The sequence below is a fragment of the Solanum tuberosum genome, unplaced genomic scaffold (assembly GCF_000226075.1).
Source record: "Solanum tuberosum cultivar DM 1-3 516 R44 unplaced genomic scaffold, SolTub_3.0 scf00689, whole genome shotgun sequence".
Classification (NCBI taxonomy): domain Eukaryota; kingdom Viridiplantae; phylum Streptophyta; class Magnoliopsida; order Solanales; family Solanaceae; genus Solanum; species Solanum tuberosum.
The window spans coordinates 71,228-92,430 of record NW_006239607.1 but is presented as its reverse complement, the minus strand read 5'-3'; the positions used below and the strand labels follow the sequence as shown (position 1 = coordinate 92,430).

At 32.4% G+C, this 21,203-nt stretch overlaps 2 protein-coding genes and 1 non-coding gene across 3 annotated transcripts; 1 reads left to right on the top strand and 2 right to left on the bottom strand.

The window, feature by feature from the left end:
- The first annotated feature begins 7,015 nt into the window (after positions 1-7,015).
- LOC102600679 (mitochondrial import inner membrane translocase subunit TIM8-like) lies at positions 7,016-9,400 on the top strand. Its single transcript, XM_015305131.1, has 3 exons — positions 7,016-7,172; positions 9,046-9,233; positions 9,286-9,400. Coding segments are annotated over exons 1-3 (240 nt in total). The 5' UTR covers positions 7,016-7,121; the 3' UTR covers positions 9,287-9,400.
- A 91-nt stretch (positions 9,401-9,491) lies between these two features.
- On the bottom strand, positions 9,492-16,237 carry LOC102600349 (probable protein S-acyltransferase 7). The gene is made up of 5 exons (XM_006366842.2): positions 15,720-16,237; positions 14,168-14,350; positions 11,505-11,801; positions 10,344-10,577; positions 9,492-10,187 (listed from the first exon to the last, which is right to left on the bottom strand). Exons 1-5 carry the CDS (start codon positions 15,816-15,818, stop codon positions 9,675-9,677), a joined length of 1,326 nt encoding a protein of 441 aa, XP_006366904.1. The 5' UTR covers positions 15,819-16,237; the 3' UTR covers positions 9,492-9,674.
- A 4,069-nt stretch (positions 16,238-20,306) lies between these two features.
- On the bottom strand, positions 20,307-20,378 carry TRNAQ-UUG (transfer RNA glutamine (anticodon UUG)). Its single transcript has one exon. It is a non-coding gene; the product is annotated as a tRNA-Gln (tRNA).
- Between the last annotated feature and the right edge of the window lie 825 nt (positions 20,379-21,203).

Genomic DNA, 21,203 nt, shown 5'->3' with positions numbered 1-21,203 from the left:
GACCTGCTGATAACAAGAAATGATCCAACATTGATACAAGAAACTTAACAAGTATTGCATCATCATTTCAAAATTAAGGACTTGGGAGAACTGAAGTACTTGGGAATTGAATTCTGCAGATCAGCAAAGGGCATTATAATGAACCAGAGAAAGTATGTACTTGAATTGGTTTCTGAAACTGGATTAGCAAGGGCTAAACCTTTAACTACACCCTTGGAGTGCAATTTGAAGCTCACAAGTGCGGAACATGATTCAGATGATGTGTTGTTTACATATGTAAGCAGATACCAATGATTGATTGGGAAACTGCTTTACCTTACCAATACCAGACCAGATATAGCATTTTCAGTTCAATGCTTAAGTCAATTCATGCAGAAGCCCACACTGTCTCATTGGAATGCAGCCTTGAGAGTTGTCAAATACATCAAAGCAGCACCAGGTCTGGGATTGCTTATGAGTTCTGATAAGTTGGCTAAACTTAGTGGCTTTTGTGATGCAGACTGGGCTGCTTGCCCCGACACTAGAAGGTCTGTTACTGGATATTTACTGAAGTAAGGAGAGTCTTTAATTGCTTGGAAATCAAAGAAACAAAATACTGTTTCAAGGAGTTCTGCAGAAGCAGAATACAGGAGCCTTGCAACACTAACTGCTGAAGTTGTTTGGGTGACAAATTTATTCAAAGAGTTGGGACAAAGTTTGAATGGTCCTGATATCATTCATTGTGACAACAAAGTTGCCATACAAATAGCAGCTAATCCTGTATTCCATGAGAGGACAAAACACATTGAAATTGATTGTCATTTTATCCGAGAAAGGGTGCAACAAGGTTTGATCAAAACAAGCTACATCAACACCAAAGACCAACTGACTTGCTGACAAAGGGATTAGGAAGATCACAACATGATTTTTTGCTTGCCAAGCTAGGTGTTTTGCATGTCATCAATACATCTAGCTTGAGGGGGAATATTGAAGATAGTAGTTTAATTAGTTAGTTCGTCATTCATAAAGTTAGTTAGGGACTTAATTATAAATTGACTTCAAGTAGTTAAAAGTTGTTAGTTAGTTATGGTGCACAATTTTACTGCTGATTTTATTGTATATATAGGAGCTTACACTTGTAACACATTCTTATCATGATTGAGTAATAAGAAATAGAAATTCCCAAATCTTCTCTCTGTTTTCAATAATTATGTCGTCCAAAAGATAATTACTAGATCTGGATATATAACTAATTATAATTAAGGACGATTAATTAGTAACCTGAAGTATAAGATAGATTACAAACATAACTAATTGATGAATCATATCGTAGTACTTGATAATGTAAAAAAAGTATTATATCAATATTATGTATACCTTATTAATACTTAATTAAAAAATACATAAGTGATTTGTCTCACTCTCTCTGTATATAGTATACTAGTAAATATAGAGTAAAATTTAGGTTTAACAAACATAAAAATCATATTTGTATGTTATAGTTATAGTTTACATAATTGTGTTTCATAGCAAACTTTATGTTTGCTATGGAGCATCAGATTTGTATAAACCGCTGGCAGTCCTCTCGTTTGTATAAAAGCACAACGATTGTATATGTATATCGGTTAGAAAATTGAATATATGTAACTACTATGTATATGTATCAATGATTGTGTTTGTATATCTACATAAAATTTGAATTTGTATACAATTGAATCGAAATAAAACATTTGTATATCAAATTTCTCTCTCTCGCTCACTTTATACAACACAAATTATAAATTGTAATTTGTATAATTTGTGTTTGTATAAAGCGAGAAAGAGAGAAAGGCAAAAACGAACTGGTAGGGGAAGATCTATATTTGTATAATTATAAGTTTATAAGACGAAAATATATGCATTTGTATATACAGTTTTCTCTCGCTTTATATAAACAGAAACGCAATTGATACATTTGTGTTTGTATAAAGTGAGAGAGGCAGGATCTAGGAGAGTGGCAAGCGAGATCTGGGAGAGTGGCGAGCGAGATTCTCTAGGGAGAGAGGCGAATGGCAAGTGTTTGCTACGAATTACAATTAAATGAAACTGTGGTTATAACATTTAATTTGAATTAGTAGTTTGCTATTTTATACAACTTTTCCTTAAATATTTATGTAATTTTTTTAATTATAATTTTTAACAATTTTGTTATATATATATTTAATATAATTAGTTATTAAGTTATTTCACTAATTATTTTTATATCCTTTTTTAGTTAATTAAAATTGTTCACATAAAAATATTATATTATTTATTTTTTAAACTTTTATTAATTTAAAATTATTAATTATTTTTAAATTTTATTTTTGATTACTATTACTTTATACAGTTATTTAAGGATAAAAATAGTATTGAACGGAAATAATAAACTTGTCTTGATTTGTTATAATAAATAAATAAAATAATAAAGTGAAAATTATTAAATGACAAAAATATCCATTAAATCAATAATAATTTTGAAGAAGCACACACGTTTTCTTTTTTACTTTTACCTTTCGCTCTTAGCATTAGAAGTTTTTTTTCATTATTTATCTTCAACATTAATTACTTATTTCTTAGATTATTTCTCAGAATCTAAGACTATACATTAGTTACTATGAAAATTATAATAAAATACGCATATTAAATATTAGTTTTAAAGACGTATAAAATTAAAATTAAACAAATAAGAATAAACAAAATAAGTATAAAATATAAATGGAGCCCATAAAAAACTTTCATGGCCCCATCTTATGAAGGATCCTGAAAGGCAAGTTCACAATTAAAATTTTAAGTGGATCCCACACTTTTTCCATTGAATGAACAAATAACAGCTAAATGAAGATGAGGTAGCCAAGGGGAATAAGTAGGCAGCACAAGCAGACGTGTTGACGGGCACCCTTTATTAGAAGTAATATACTCCTCTATTTTTACCTTTCTCTTTTACTTTTGTTTTTTATTTGGAGTCCCAATTAAATTCGGGTCATACATGGCAGGGTTCATTTGAAGATGATGCTCTCAACAAGATTTTTTCCATACTCAAGGCTTGAACCTGAGACCTCCGATTGAGATTGAAGCAGTCCCACCACTGCACCACAACTCACATTGGTATCTTTTACTTTTGTTAATTAGATTAGGTAACTTTATTTTTTTTTCATGTGAGAAAAAAAGAGAATATTTTATGGTATCCTTAAAAACTTCAAAGAGAAGCAAAAGCTTTTAATTGGGATTCTTTAGAGGCCGCACACAATGTAATACTAGCTTGTAATCAAAGCGAACAACACGAGCAACTTCATCAAAGAGAATACAATTCCCCTCCACATGAAATACAACTAGCTAGCAATTCAGATAATGCCTTTTATTTCTTCACGTATTTAAATATGAAATATAATTTTTATAACAATAAATAAATAATTTGCGATAAATTTCGTATCGTAGACAATAATTTCGTAGCTGTGATAGTAGCCGAGAATTAGGGAAGATTCATAGATAATTCCAGAAAAAAGATAAATCATAGTGGTTATTTATAGATTAACTATATATCCAATTATTAATACATTTGGAAGTCGTTCCCTACATAACCTTACAGAAATAATTAGAACATAATAAAATTAGGTGTAGGGACAAATTTTTTTTTAAAAAAAAGATCTATATATCTTTTCTTTACTTTATATTTCAAAAGCATGTGAAAATGTTAAAGGGCCATAAACGAAATGACACTTTCATTTGACATTTTGCCCTTGAATTGACTACTAATTATCCAACATATAAAAATAAAAATAAAAATTTATCCAACATATAAATTAAATTAATACTGTAGTATATAATAAGAAAAAGAGATGCACGAGCCCGGTAAATTAAAGTTGCACGCCCTCGTGTATTTAAGCAGTAAAGTTGGTATTTATTAGTACCTATATTCACTAAAATAAATAAATAAATAAATACCTATAGTAATATAATGTCCCACCCACCCAAACTTCCTATAAACTTACTTATATGTATGCATAGTTTTATATAGAGAAAAAACATAAAGCCTCCCTTAAATTAAGACCTTTTTTAAAGAAAGTAGTTATTAAAGTTTGCAAAGGTTCTATTATTCACGGAATCATCTAAATTCACTATAAATACATTCTTTTGACTCATTTTCATATAAATCGTGTTGTCACGAAATATAAGCGCGTGGAGTACTGATATAATCCCAAACAAATGTAAAAATGCCACATGACACTCCCAATTTATATTTGAGAAAAAGGACAAATATAACCCCGGACTATCGTAAATGGTATGCAGATACCCTCCGTCATACTTTTAGGACATTGGTGCCCCTGCCGTCCAAAAACTAGAGCATATATGCCCTTCACTCTAACGAAAGACTAAATAGGAACACATGACACAATCTTATCCGTCGATAAATGTCGGATCGGTGGATAAGATTATGACACGTATATGTCCATTAGTATAAAGGGTATAAATGCTCTAGTTTTTGGACAGCAGTGGCATCAATGTCCCAAAAATATGACGGAGGGTATTTGCATATCATTTACGATAGTTCGAGATATATTTATCCTTTTTCCCTTTTTATTATTCTGAATAAGTCAAATTTGTAATGATTGTATAGTTTTTTCACTATTGATATATTATAATTCAAATTCATAGGTAAATGCATATGACAATTTTTATTTTTATTTTAAGTTTAGATTATTGCTTTAAAGAACATGCTATGGTTTACTTTAGGGCAAATTACAGAAATCACATACTTTTAAGGCAAAATTACAATTTATCCCTTAAAAGTTTATAATTATAGAAATCTCTCAAACGGATACAATAATATAAGCGCTAATACATTAATCTGATGCGCGAGATACATTAATCGTTAAGTAAGATTCATTACATATTATACATGATACACTAATCTGATGTACATTTTATACATGATACACTAATTTGATGCGCGAGATACAATAATATAAGCGCTGATACATTAATCTGATGCACGAAAATGAAGGATTTTGGAGATTTGTAAAACTTATATGGGATAATAATAATAAGTAAACTAAAATGTGAGATTTCTGTAATTTTTCCTTCCTTACTTACTTTATTGTGACTGCATTTTCGATACAATTGAGTCATAATCCAATATGTAAGCAAATGCATTATTTTGTCTCAAACTTATAAAGTAATATAAAGCAGTAAAGTAAACCATTAATAGTGGATGTCTAACCTCCTATCTCTATATTCACGCTTACAAATGTTTCTTTATTTTTCTATAAAAAGCAATAGTGACTGAAAATTATACAAGGAAAAATAAACATAAGGACACATATACACTATGATAAAACATGAAAGTGAATGTGTTTAAAGTAAAGTTTTCAAATAGCTACTTAATAAGAGACCAAATTCTGTTTGAAATATGTAGGTAATATACATTTCTAGCTTCTATTAATCAGACTCAATATTTAGAAAGAAGAAGAAGAAAAAAAGTAACTTTCTTTGTTTCAATTTATGTGTTTTTATCAGAATACAAAAGTCGTTAAACTAACTAACTTATATTTAGTGTGAACTTAGATATATAGTCTTTAATTTTTTTTAAAAAATTACCGAGAGAGCAGCTTTGTAACATGAGAAAAATCTTTGTCCTCCCGCCTTTTTCTTTCGAATTAAAAATGACCTCATATCAAATTATTTAACTTTTTGATTGAACTAATAGATGCATAGTCTTTCACTTTGGTATATATTGGAATTCTGACTTAAAAAGCTAATCGCTCCACATCTTCTTCTTCTTTGTTATAATTGCCTCAGTACTAATCATTTCTTTTCCTTAATTAATTAATCCCCATGCATTAATTATTGATTAATTAAAGAAATTAGTGAGTGAAATCTGGTACAGTGAATAAGTGGCATTTCTTTTGGGGCCATAGTTGTTTTTTTGAAAATCTTTTGGCTCGAAAGTAACAAATTAAAAGAAAGTAAGGAAAAAGCTATATGCTTTTTTAGCTTTGAGAAAAAAAAGAAAAGCAAAGATCCTAATTAAGAAAGGGGCATTTGACTATTGATTTGGTTATATAGGTGCTTTGCTTCGTTGAGAAGATGTTGCTTATAAATTAGTACCAACTTTAGTGTTTCTCTAAAAGAGCTGCCTGCTCATCATATGAAAAAGATTAAAAAAATAAAAAAATGTCATAAAAGTCAGCTCTCTCTTCTACTCCTCATTTCATGCATCCACTTAATCTATAGGATTTAACTTTTGAGTGGAGGGTCTCTCGAAAATAATTTTCATATTCATCAATGATAGTAATATATTTAAATTATGTTATTAATTATGATTATAATTTCACGAGAAAAGGTTACTGGTGCACCAACTTTACATTCATACTCTTTCTAGTTTTTGGTAAAATTGGATAACAATACTACATTTTTTCTTCTTGATACGCAAATTAATGATTAAGTTAATTTTTTGTGTACTTTTGTTTATAACAGCTAAATGAGATCTAAACGGCAAATGACAATACACATGTATAACACTACCTCACTATAGCAACCATGAAATTTTCAAATAAACATTAACATTATAACGAGATTTGACTATATTGTGAAGTGAAATTTTTGTTGGCTATTATATATTTTTTTTGGGATAATCGTTTTGTAAATGACATACTTTCTTTTTTCACGATTTGAACATTGCTTTAATTTGAGCAGATTAAAAAGTCTTATGTGATAATATTTAATTGCAGTTTTAAATCGTCAAACTTTTATCTACAAAATTAAGCAAATATTTGATCTAAATCTAACATTATCTAGAGGAGTAAGTTTATGAGTGTTATATTTGTACAAGTTAAAACAGAGACAAAATTTAAATAGTGACCTAAAAGAGGCATTTGCATCAACTTGCCTCATATATGAATCCTTAACAGGCTTATGCGTTACACAATAAAACGATTGGGCTAATAATCTCAATTTGGTACAGAAAACGGGCCTCTCGGATCCAATCGTAGCCCATTTCATACGACCCGTCGGCTTCGATCGACTTTTTGTTAGGGTTTTGCATAGGGTTTTAACTGGTAAGTCCAGAAATCTTAACCATTTTCAGGGAAACCAGAAGGTAGCATTTGTTTCCCAAAAGTTGCATGGATCCTTCAGCCTTTAAGTCGTCTCCCGAATTGCAGCAACTTCTCAATGTAAGCTTTTATATCATCTATAATTTTATTTGATGTGTATTTAGGATCTCTGTTTTGCTTCTTCTCTGTAAATTGATATAATTTGAAATTTTTATTTGAGCATTATGTCTCTGGATATATACTTTGATGCTGCTCTGGATTTAGAAGAATTCATTCTTTTCAGTTATGTTTCTTTTTGGGGATATATTTATTTTTTTTAAAAGAAAAAATAGTGGAGAGGACCAGAAGGTAAGGGATCGAACCCTCGCCAATAAGGTGAAAGTTTAGGTAGTCTACCAATTGAGCTACTAAGATCCGCTTGTGGATATTATTTGAATGACTTAATGGATAGGGAAATTATTGATTTGATTTTTTAAAAAAGATTGGCTTAATCTTGGCTGTAGTTGGTATAATTTTGAAAGATATATGCATATTCAATATGTGATGATTCTCTAGCACTCTTCACGAATAGTTCTGAAGCTGTGAAATCTGTATCTAGGACACATACACTAGTGACGAAATGAGAAGAACAGTACTAGTATAGTAGATTTTATGAGGTGTGGTGAACTCCTTTAGGTCTGTCATTTTGATCCCCATTGTTTGTTTGACCAGAAGTGTATCCAAGATTTAAATTTAATGGGTTCAAACTTATTATATTTTTAAAATTATGGGTTCAGACATACTATTTGTTACAATTTTAGTTGCTTTTTACCTCTAAATTTATACTCTGTGTCAGAAGTATTGGGTTCAGATGAACTAGTGCTTGAACACTCCATTCGCCCCTGTGTTTGGCCTTGGTAAATCAAATGAAATCAGCTTGAGAACCATATGCAGTATGTCCGTGTGTGTATGAGTTAGTAGTATCGATGTATGATTTAGCTTTTACTATGCAAACCTGTCCTTTGCGACTCTTTTATGGTTGGCACTTGGCAGCTCTTTTAGTGCAACAGCAGATAAGAACATCTTATTGCTGATTTTTCTTATATAATCTAATCAATATTAGTCAATCAACTATTCAATCAAAAAATATTTGGGGCTGATTATCTGAATCATCTATATCCACTTATACTATGTTCAAGTGTGTTTTATTCAGTACCAAGTAATTTGTATTTTAAGGCAAATTAAAAATTGTCTAAAACTAGAGGTTCCCTAAATCTTATAGTACTGATTCTTACACCAGACTACATATCTTTAAAGAGACAACAAAAACTACTTGCAACGTTCTCAGAAGAAAACGACTCCTTATCAACAGTGGAGACTAATTTAAGTGTAGCATTAGTGGGATAGACATTAAATCCTGTTCTAATTGAGCTAAAAAAAATCAGTTCACGCCTAGGCTTGGCATCTATTGTTATGGATCTTTCACTTCTGTTGTGTTATGATTCCGAGATATTGTATACATGTTTTTCGACAAATTTCTTTATGTGATTTTAGTTTATCTCACTTCTTTCAGCACCTGTCATTTCTATTGACCCCGATGCATATAAAGGTGTACATAGGACATTACCAAGCCATTTTAGGTGATCTTCTCTCATTATTATTTGTTTGAGTAACTTGCAGCCACTGCTAGATGTTATACTCTAGTCAATTTGCATTTTGAAAAATAAACCCATCTGTTATTCCAACAATACTTATTTTTTACTGTTATATATTTGCCAATGTCAAAGTTCCATGCTCACTTATCTGAAGTGTTTTGAGATGTCTCCACAAATATTAGGTTCTTAGTTGTGTTGGAAGAAGACAGTGCATGACTTGACCGCTTGATTTGATTTAGTTGCCCCAACTTGTAAATAATTTTGACAATATGCCAGTTTTCGGTTTGAATGTTGGTGTCTGCTTTTCCCTGTGCGTACAGTTTTCTAATATTAGCACCTGATTTATTCCTTTTATGCAGCAAGAGAAGGAAAGAGCCATGGTCAATGAAGTAGTTGCAAAGCTTACAAGTTCCTGCTGGGACAAATGCGTGACTGGTACTCCTGGAAGCAAGTTCAGCTCCAGTGAATATAATTGTTTAAGTCACTGTGCACAACGATACATGGAGATGAGCATGCTCATAATGAAACGGGTTCAGAGCATGCAGTGAAGAAAGATTGGCTTTATAAAATTAACTCCATAATCTTTTTTGGTTCCTTCAAAGAAATTTGTAGTAAAATTTTCTTGTTGCATAATACAGTTCATGTGGTGTTGTTACAAATTACTAAATGCTGAGAGATGCTCTCATTTTTATTTTACTCACTTCCTTCCCTTCACGAGAAAGGCCATTGATATATACCTAAATCCCTATTCTTATAAATTACGTCAGACTGGATGAAAGGCCAGTAATTAACATTGAACCTATTATAAAATAAACACACTGCACAGAATTTCTGTTGCCTTTCACACAAGAAAAGAAAAATAAAAATAAAATAATATACACACAAAGAAGCCTGGAAGATAAAGTCAGAAGCACCCATAAACTCTGGCTAATGATCTTTACAATTGTCAGTTCTTTTACAATAGCTTAAACAACACCAAGGTCAATCACTATTGCTGGTTTTCGGTTGAGAAAGCGCCATTACTGACAGTTATCCTATTTGAGTCTCCAATTTCAGATGCCATAGCAACTACATCAGGTGGTATTTCCAAGGTTCCACTTCTTCTTCCCCAACTAGAGCGCCTTGGATGTAGTATACTACGCCCATCTGGCAATGTGGCACCATTTAGCTCTGCGGATATAACTGATAGCTCTTCGTCTTTATCAAATTGATTATCATTTCTAGTCTGTCCTTCAAATTCATTTGTTCCTCTCCTTTCTTCATGCCAAGAAGGCTTCCTTCCCCTTTCTAAATCACTCATTGTTTTCTCCATGTTTGGACTAACAAAACCACCTCCAACTTCACGAGGTGGTATTCCAGGTTCTCTCGCCACTTTGGCTCTGAAGTTGTTCTTGGAAGGAGGTATACTAGTGCAGAATATCTCTAAGAAGTTGTGAAGTACACCTTTGTTAAAAGGGTTGACCCTCCGATCATACCGATATCTGAAATTCTCATATGTTGACTGCAAGCACACAAATGATGCAAATGTCAAAATAGGTTGTACTCCAATCCCCAAAATTGGAAGCCATCGAGATGATAGAGAACTAGAACATGAGGTTAAGTTTGACTCTTAGAATACGAAAAAGAAGGGGATTAAATTTAAAGAACCTAACACTACCTGATTTGTGCCAATAAGATATAGATGGAAGACGGTCAATCCACCAACAAACCAAACTGATATAAATGTATAAATGATTAGCACAATAGAAGCAGGAGTCTTGGCCATTGCCTTCCAGATTGACGTCTGTTCACCATCCATGATCCTTTTAATATACACCCAGCAAAAGCCATGCACGTATAAGCAAAGGAGGGTTGTTGAGAAGACAAACATGAAGAAGAAACGGTAATTCCTCTGCACCAACAAACATAACATGGTTAGAGTAAGAAAGCTACAGACATTATGGAAGTAAGCCTTTGCTGTGTGACCAGCATAATGTCTGCCAGTAAAACTATAAAACCCAAAGTATAATACATGTCTCAACCCTATTACCAAAATCACAGCTTCAAGAGCAAGTTTCTTTCAATGGGTTAGATAAAGGGGAAATATATCAATCATCACAATCAGAAAAGTTCTGTCTCAAAAGACTTCGTTAAACATATTAATGAAATAAAAAGAGGACACCCGTTTTGTTACAAAGATTCTCAGTGCAAAGAAAAATATCAAATCTGCTTTGTTGTTGATACTTGGTCAAAACATACCACTGCAAGAATGGCAATATCAGCTACAAACCCTTAGCCTGAAGAGTTTATGGAAGAAAATGTAAATGGACAAACTGCAGCTCCTTCATGTGTTGTTCCAACCTAATTACTTAGAGAGGAAGTAACTTATTATCCAGGAATATGTTTTTAGGGTGAAGTTCTATGGATTCAGGAGAAAGACAGAAAAACAAAATATAAATGGCAGAAAGTATCTTTTGAGAAAGGCAAGTGACTGCCTAGCTATGCATTACAGATTTTTTCATAAAGACGAGCTTAGATGTGCATGCAAAAGTGCAGATTATGCCACAGTCTGAGAAGTTTAATAACTAGCAAAGAGGAACTAAAGGAAAAAAAGAAACGTGCAATTTATCCTCATACTGCAAACGAATTCAGAACTAAATGGAAAAATGAATAAATCAATGACCACCACCGTATGATACAAATTACCATGGATTAGGATGATTATTAAAGGGAAATGCCATGAATGCATTGTAAGATCAAGAGCTATGTGAAAAAGCATTTCTTTTTGACAGCTTCTACTGGCAAAAGAAGATGCTTGTAATTAGAACGAGATACTCACCAATCCAATGCATTGTCCGACCCAGGGGCAGTGATGGTCGAAACGTTCCACACAGTTGTTACAAATTGAACAGTGTGAACAACGTGGAGGCCTGTACAACATGCAGGTGTCACAATATTTGGTTTTCACAGTTATTCCATTGACAGTCACATCCTTGATGCGGGGTAAACGCAATTGGGGAGTTTGACCAGGTCCAGCTTGAGCACTCCCTTCAAAGTTTTCTGGTTCTGGAGGATGAAGGTTGCGAGGAACTATACCGGGATCTCTTCCAGAAGTCAGTAGAAGAAGCACTATGACCTTTGTAAAGAAAAATGATGATTATTATATGTTTTTACTCATAAATCTACACAATTTTGTAGCGGTAAAGTAAAAGATACAGTAAAAACTACCCATTAAATAGTTCATTTATTTGAAAACATCAGCCTGAAACATTACGAACTTTTTCCTACTAAGAATTCAGAAGGTTATCTGCTACGTGGTGTACTCAGGGAAAACAAAGGTCCACCTTATGTGATATAATAAAAGTAAACATAAGACTGCAAGAACCTAGTGTCACTCCCTTGTACGGCACAGAATATTCAAGCAACTTCAAATTTTCCAAGATGAACTGACTAATGCAAAAACAAGATGAGATGCAAGGAGTAATGCTTTTACAGAAGTTTAATGCACTCCTTCTAGAAAGCTAATAAAAAGCCAGTATCACCAAAGCACTAAGGTATGGCCAACATAGTAAAAGATCAAGTAAGACAAGAAAATTTCAATTATTGCAATTCTGCACACGGAGAAAGCGCAATGAAATCTGGAAAATTTCTTCTACCTAAAATTGAACCACATATAAGGTACATATTATTATCTCAACTTTTGGGCATAAATTTTTTATGTGTCCAGTTAAAAATGTGGATTTTAAAATATCCGTATCTGTAAAATAAAAAAAAGGGAAATTCATTTATGGTAAATAATTCTGTCATTTCAGTTATTTCTCAAGAAGAAAAGGTCATTCTAGACCAATAAAGTGAATATTTAACTGTAATTCTTCTCCTCTAGATTCCCTAGGTTCCTCATGGAATTAGTTCAATCTCTTCCAAACACCATTCACCCAAGTTAACTGTCAAGCATTCGTCATTCTTTGAGAATGAAGTACAAACTTCTAAAACTGTTGGCAATCGATATGTTCTGCTTCTAAAACTAAAGAAGAGCAAGATTTTTTTCAACTCCAGCAAGTTCACCAGAGAACAGGACTTCTCAATCAGACTCTCATTGCTCGGTCTTCACACAATGGCCCATCTCTGAAGACCTTCAAAGCTAACTTTAGCTGGAGAGCACTGACCCCCAGATAAGTAAAGATTTATAAATCTTAGTTTCTGTCATCAGAAAGTAGCAGTGATACATTACTCCCAAAGATGCCACTATCCAATCTTCACCGTTTTTTTCAAACTTCGTCATTATGATCTCCGTTGCAATAGCAGACTAGCTTGATTCTCCCAACTTATCAGCAGCTTTTCTATGGACTTGCACAAGGATCACACCATTGCTCTTCCTTCTGAAACATGCGTGCCTATTCCCTTCCTAGCTTGGCAAAGCATAAACCTTGTTTACCATATAGGGCTTTAAACTATTGGCTCTCTCATCCCTAGCTTCTAATTACACTGAGACAATGCTAGATCCATCATGCTCTTTGTAAGAGGACTTTCACTTTGTTTGAATACACGATGCCCTTTTTGCTCAGTAGATTTCAATTGTTGATCAACAATAGCAATAGAGTCTAGTAAACACTCTTTCGAAAACAACATCCATATTTGTTAAGGGCAATGGTTCGGTTTGTGCAACCACAAAAATTGGAAGAACATGAACTCAATATTTCAAACCCAACATATCTTCAAAATGTAATCTGCACTGTCTGGACAAGATATATCCAACCCCTTGTTTTGAGTAGACACGTTTGACATAATCATCGATCCAACACTTTTTTACGGGCATATCAAAAGAGCCAAGTCCTTGGCAATGTCTTCACCTCTTCAGATAGTGTTCTTACTTTAAAATGTGTCTAAGGTACAAAGATATAAATGCCGACATCCATTACAATCAAAATCAGAATTCTTAAATCATCACAATCACAAAAGCTTTCTGCCATATATAACCACGTTTGCTCCAGCTACTGGTGCAAAATAAATATGTTCATCACCTATCGGTTCCAACTACTCACTTCATCATCCAATGCCAATATTGAATTACAATCATGTGACCAGGAAAAAGAAATAGCCGGAGCAAATAAATAACATTGACCAAGGAACAGGTAGTCAAACTATTAGGGGAAGTAGTCAAGTTTTTACTTTTTAGAATGAACTAACATCATGGTATTGAGTAGGACACACAACCATCCAACTATCAGGTTAGATATTTCATAAAGCAGCCCTAGCAAGACTTACTATATCCATATGAATTATGTCCCCTATCTCTATAAATATAAAGAAATTGCTCCATTATGCCTCACTAATAATAGTGGAATCAATGGCACAGAGTAAAAAAAAACAAAGACTATTATCAAACCAATCCAATAAATTGACTTATTATAGAAGAAATCATATATAATTTCTAATCGGGAGATTAAGCACAAGCAAAATCCAAATCATGTTGTCAGTGGACGCAAAAATATACACACTTACATATACTGAGAAAACAACAGCTACAACCATGATTGACCACCCCCAGTCACCAGCAAAATCATCCACCAATTTCCTCGCAACAAAGACACAAAAAACAGCAACTGGGGCGACTATTAGGAAGATAGTCATAAAGACTGACCTGACATCAGGTCCAAAGATGAACCTTCCTTGTAGAATAAATTTCTGCATAATCAAGAAGCACTAATGTCAAGAAAAAAGTATGCACAATCACGACATATGTGTCTTAAGAAGCTTAGTTATTGCAAAGAAATGTCAAAATATAGCAATAATACATCTAATTTGAATAGCTTGTCAACAGTACATGTAGTTGCTTCATTTTAGCGCCAACTAGAATTTTGAGGCATCTCAAAGTTTTGTAGAGCTTTAATTAGTGTATTGATTTCTGCTCACCTTATTTTCTTCTTTTTTTTTACTTTCTATCCTTCCTTCCGAGGTACCCTCATAAAGGTATTTGGTATTTACCTGATTTGCCGTATTTTACAGAAAAATTGTGAAATTGCTATTTTCACTATCTTCTTTGGTTAAGTGTGGTAATGTCAACTTAATTTGTCCAAGTATATCATATGAATAGGAAATGTTCGGATTTGGAGTCTACAAATGCCTCTTTAATGTGTATTCTTTTATAAGAGTCAATTTTACAGCAGTTAAGCTCTCATCGAATTAGGGTAGGTACTTGTAAGAGAAGACTTAGGAATATCAACACAATTATTGCTACTTTTGTTTCCTTCAGAGAGACTTCTCCTACTTTGCATCAACTACAAAACCATTGCCTACATTGGAACCTGAAATATTTACCACCAAATATTTCCTGCACTTCAGAGTCCATGGAACACTAAACCCTACAAACTGCAGGAATCTGCCTACTATCACAGCAACAGCTATTCTGAGAGCAAAAGTAGTTGCATTTTCATATCTTTTATCATATTTTCATTTCAATTGACTTGAATAATCTTATCTTTGAACCAAATGACAATGCATCCACTAAACTTCGCTCCATGCCATCACACTCTAAAAGAAAATATAAAGGGGAAAGAGTCCAAATTTGTGGCTATGACTGAGCGGAAGATATAATGTGATCACCACTTGGAGAAGTGAAGCTTAGAAGCCACCAATGCTCTTTAGTCGTTTCAAAAGGACGACAATCAGAGGTCCAAACAGTAACTGTCTGTCTGCCTTCCCCATCATTCTAAATCTAACATTTACAGCATATTACGAAATAATTCCAAAAGTATCAGGCATTTAAAGCTAAATTCAGCAGGCAAAGGCTTAAACAATCCACTAAGTTCAGGAAAAACGGGGGGATTCAAATCAATAGTAGCTATTCAACGATCTCAAACAGGTAACAGACAAAATAATAAAGGAATAATCACAAATTAATCAAACTTTAGAAAAACAGAATCATATCGCTATGACTCCTGGTAAACAAAAGTATGAAGTTCCAAAAGAAAATCTGAGATCCCAGTAATACTCATTTTAAACCTACATGTAGTCTCAAAATAGAAGAGTAGAGGAAAAAGGTCAAATCACTTACATTACTTCCCTTCCAGGCCTGATAAGTCCGTATAAAGGCGGCCTGATTGGCTGCACCACCGCCGGAATCTGAACTTTTGGGCGGAGCCACTCCATACATCTCTCTTTTTTTTCTTATCCTTTTCTTCTCTCTCAATCAATTAAAATAAAGCAAAGGATACAATATTGAGTAGTACAAGTTGAATAAGGAAAAGGTCAATGAAAACGAAAGAGAAAGGAAACGAAAAAAAAGCGACTTCCTTCTCTTCTCTCTCAACTTTTTATTAGTATTACTTCAACTGACGACGCGTAGAACAAGTCAGCCACGCGTAGCCATTGCGCCAGATCCCGGCGGCGGAGACGGCGACGGCAAACGGCGTTTGTTGGTTGGAAGCAGTGAATTTTGACAAGTAGAGATGAAGTTGTTTATTATTAGCTGGAAGAAGAGTGTGTGAGTTGGAATTGAAATGATTGAAGGAGGAGGAAGAGGGACAACAAACAAAATATGGGAATTTGAAACTCAGCCTTTTTTCTCTCTTTAACTCTTTTAATGTGACTTACGCGGCTAATAAATAGCGGGTAAAAAGAAGCAGGTCAATGCAACAAAAAATGTCGTATCCCATCACACTGATTGTTTAGTCAAATTAATAATTAAAGTAAAAAAAATTCATAACATCTAACAATAAATTAAATTAAATGCAAATGGAGTGATTTCTTTAAATATGAAACTATGCTTTCTTTAAAAGAGAACCTTATTTTTTTTGTGTCATAAAGTAATATTTTCTAAGTTAAAGTACTTTTAAATTAATGTATCATAACCGTCATTATTTTCTGTCATAATTTATGTAACATTTGTTTTTTAGCTTGTCTAAATGAGGATGTCACATTTTTTTAAAGTCACATTAGTGGTATTATTCTTATTTAATCATGGTTAACACTTTATTGTGAGGAAAATTCAACTAAAGTAAGTAACTAAAGAGATGTTAATAAGAACAATTTGATAACATAACAAAATTTTCTTTATTTGATCAAATAGTGTTAAATAAATTGAGACGAAGAAAGTAATACTTGAAAGAACGAAATAGTTTCACTAACACAAAGTGACATTAGAATTTTAATTTAGGAAAAAAGGTGTCAATAAAATGAAATAGATCAGTTGAAACAAAGTTTGAACTAAAACCTAAAGCAAAAGCAAGCCCACATATTATTCCAAATTCAGTGTTGGAGTTCATCTGCATGCCGGCAAAGTTGAAGGCTGTTAGCTCTATTATCATTATTACAACAAACAAACTATATCGATGCTTAATGTTATTCCAGAAGAAAAACACAAGATATCCAATTATTTCAAACACGATGCCATCCATGAGTAATGGAACGTGGGGTCTTCATGAGTAGCAAAGCTATCACTAGCAAGCTAGCATCCATTTTTTTGTAAAATAATCTCGGTATCGAGAGTTATGTCATACGCACCTTGACTAATTACATAAATATCATAATCTTTGTACATAAAATTTTTGACAAATAAAAAATAATACACTATTAAAAAATCTAGTTTTACATATGAGATTTATATATTGAGGTATGTCCATTTGTAATCAAGTTTTATCCATATTTATCGTGATTGGTTAATTTTACCAAGGAAGACTCCGAAAAATACCATTAGAACCCCTCAATCATCCATTGATATTTTACCTTCAGGAAAAATTAAATATACTAATGAACGATCTCGATGCTTTCAAAATCATATAATATTGATACTTAGTATTCATTATATATTGAGAGACGTACGTTAATTTATTAAAATTAAGAATTAAGTATATATCGATCTCTTAATATTCTTGAGGGATAGTGTCTGAAATTTTAAATTTAATTATTTTTATTTTGCACCTAGAGAGTCTCACGGAATAGTCAATTAAAACTTATAATTAAGAAGGCGCTTAACATAATTGAGCGAGAGACATCTCTAAGTATATCTTAAAAAATTGAGGATAAAAGTATTTGATTTTTCAAAAGACACCTAGCAAAGTCTCTTGGAATAGCGGCACAAAATTTGTCCATCAGAATTCAGATAGCCTTTTCAGTAAAAGAATGTTTTTCTTATAGTAAAATCGCTTCTTCTTTCTTTAAGTGAAATTTTAATCTGATATTTCACGATTTGTAATTCATTTCATTGACCATAATGTCATACCCATAATTCCATATGACACGAGAAGAGAATAAGATGACTCAAGCTAACACATACATTCACATAATAGCTAATTACTTTATTATGTTCTTTCTAAATATAAATTGTTTCTCTCGTAAGCAGCAGTCTAATCTTGATTCCATAATTTGTTCTGTCCGAATTATCAATAATATAATTGGCTGATCTATATTACTCTAGAACAATCATTATAGTCTAATCTTGATTCTGGGTGTATACACCAATCCAATACATGCATGTCATGTGTTTAAATTTATAGTTCATTTTACTTAACCCTAATTAATTAATAAATATTTTACTTCATTAAATCACATAATAATAATAATTGCATTAATTTCATATACGCCCGGTGCAGATAAGTTTTTTCCAACTTATTTCTATAATATCCTACACATTTTTCTTTAGGTACTTTATCATACTGATCTATTACAGATAGTATGACCGATTTGGACTTGAAAGATCATCTAAACTAATTATGAATGATAATAATTACAAATATCTTTTAATTGTGTGGAGCTGGCCAAACATGAATAGCCAACGTATTGGAAAGTTGACCACATTTTTTTCAAGTATACAAGCATGACGCAAAAGGCAAATATGTCCCAAAAATATTAATCAACCAAGATAGTTACAAAGTCGTATTAATTAGTTGGAATTGCATTAACATAATGAAGATTAATATGATGCATGCCAAGAGCCAATTGTGTAGCCATTTATTTGTTTGTTTTTTCTCCTTTTTTTTTTGTCTATTCAAATAAGCAATCTTCAATCATTATAAGACAAAAATGAGAGAACAGTTCAAACAAATAAAAAGTAGTTGGTGTGTAATATTGTGTCAAATTAAAGACCAACAAAATTAGAAACGAGATAAACAATTGTTAAATTTACACCTTTACTAAATATATCGTTAGTTCTTAATTTGTGACCTATTAAATATTCTATGCTTTCTACCATTAATTTTTTTTAGATATTTATTTATTGTTACGTACAACTTAACTTTACATGAAACTACTCCTACTTTTTTGTAATTTTTTTCCAAATTAAAGATTCGCACAAGGGGTTCAATAGATATGCCAAAGACAGCATGAAAGAAGGTAAAATCTCACCTCTGCATTACAATACTAGAATCATGCGAAATACATTCTTACACTCTAGCTTATAAGAGAAAGAAGAAAGGGAAAGGAGAAAGGTTGTTTTTTATCATATAAGCTTACAAAAAGGTTTAACGATCTTTTAAATTAAGTGCTTTTAAATAAGATGTCGAATATAAAATTTTCGTTACTCGAATTTCAATTAATGTTAGATTTGCTCTTCACTCGAAATGAAAATACCTACTTTCAACTTAACTCGAATTGGATCTGTTTATCCTTAGTTATACCATATTTTAGTGGAGAAAAATGATATGTTATATTAGTTGTTAAAACGAACAAGATTGACTTCTTTCTGGCCCAATTTTTTCCTTCTTGTGCATCTTACTGGGCTTATAATTTTGCAATCTCGGCTTTGTATTCCCTGTATTACATTACATTGATATATATATAAACGAAACTTTTGCTAGCGAAAAAAGAATTTTAGAAAGAGGGTCGACCATAAAAATGAATAGTGTGCACACAGATTTATATAGCGGAAGTATATAGGTATAGTGTATACTTAGGCTATATCGATAAACTAGATGGCCGAATGGATATTTAGTAAGTTCCCCATTGAAATATCAGATAATTTAGAGATGGTTAAACTTCAATAAATTGCTAGTTTTTGTGAATTCGGTCATGTCCCACCAATGTTGCCTTCTTTGTGGCCCAAAATTTTATTGGATCCTTTTAGTTATTGTATTTGTTGGGCTTATAATTTTGTGAAATGGGTTGGGCCTGTACAAGGATCTGGCTTTCAGGGTGTGTTGGTACTTTGGTATGGAGGAAAATATTTTACAATTCTCCATTATCTAGAAAAACAAGTTCCTTAAAATTGAGAAAAATAACTTCTTAATCAAAGTAGTAAAACAAGTTACATAACTGTCATTGCTAGTTCATTATCTCTTCATCACCCATCCAACATACCCTCCCCCTCTGGCCTCCCCATGACAATCCTAGTTACAGACACCCAGAGCTCTCACTACCCACCATATCCCACCCCATACCCTCCCCCTCCCGGTGACAATCCTAATTATGGACACCCCGAGCTCTCACTCCCCACCATATCTCACCTCCATAGTGTTTTGCTAGATAACATATAAATATCATACCCTTGAGATGATATATTTTGCTTAGCTAACAAACATTAGATAATAAATAAGAAACTCACTTGTTTTGCGAGAAAACATTTCCTCCATACCAAACACACCCTCAGTGTATAGTGTTGCTATTAAAACTAACCAAAAATTGATAGCGGAAAAAAAAGAAAATAAAAAGGTCCTACCGGGAGTCGAACCCAGGTCGCTGGATTCAAAGTCCAGAGTGCTAACCACTACACCATAGAACCGATGACGTCAACTTCACCATTTCAATTTATATGTTTCTTAGTATAGACCAAATCAGCTACTCCTAATAGTAACAAGTTACTACTACTATATCTTGCTTCCGAGTTTTACCTCTCTTATCAAAGCTAATAAACTCGTGACAAGTCGTTACTACTAGCAATGATTTTCTATTTTATAAAAATCAACTTTTATTCTCAAAACTAGCTGAATATACTTGAAATAGGGGTGTTCACGGGTCGATTTGGATCGGTTATTGGTCAAAACCAAAAGCAAACCAACTTAATCTGTTTTAAAATTATCAAAACCAAACCAAACCAAATATAATATACATTTATCGGTTTAACTTAATTGGTTTTAAAATTATCAAAATCAAACCAAACCAAATATAATATACATTTATCGATTTGGTGGTTATCGATTTCGATTTGGTTTGGTTTGGTTATTAACCATATACAAAAATAAACGAAACAATTCATTCAAAATGTGAAAAAGTGACAACAATCCATTCAAAACGAAAAATAGTTAGAATGACTTAAATTACTGAACTTTCGATCACTAATTTACTATCAATAAAGCTTTGAAATTCACTATATTGGCCTAGAATGAAGAGACAATAACATTTTCAGTTCCACAAAGAATTGTCATATAGACACTCATATACATGAAATCAATAAGATAAATGTTTTCATCTTAGGCATTTTTGCATTCAATAAGTAAATTATAATGAAATTTTAATGAAAATATATATAAGATCTTTAAAATTGTTTATAAAAACAATATTTTATGTATGTATATTATTCATCGGTTCGGTTCGGTTATTTCTTCGG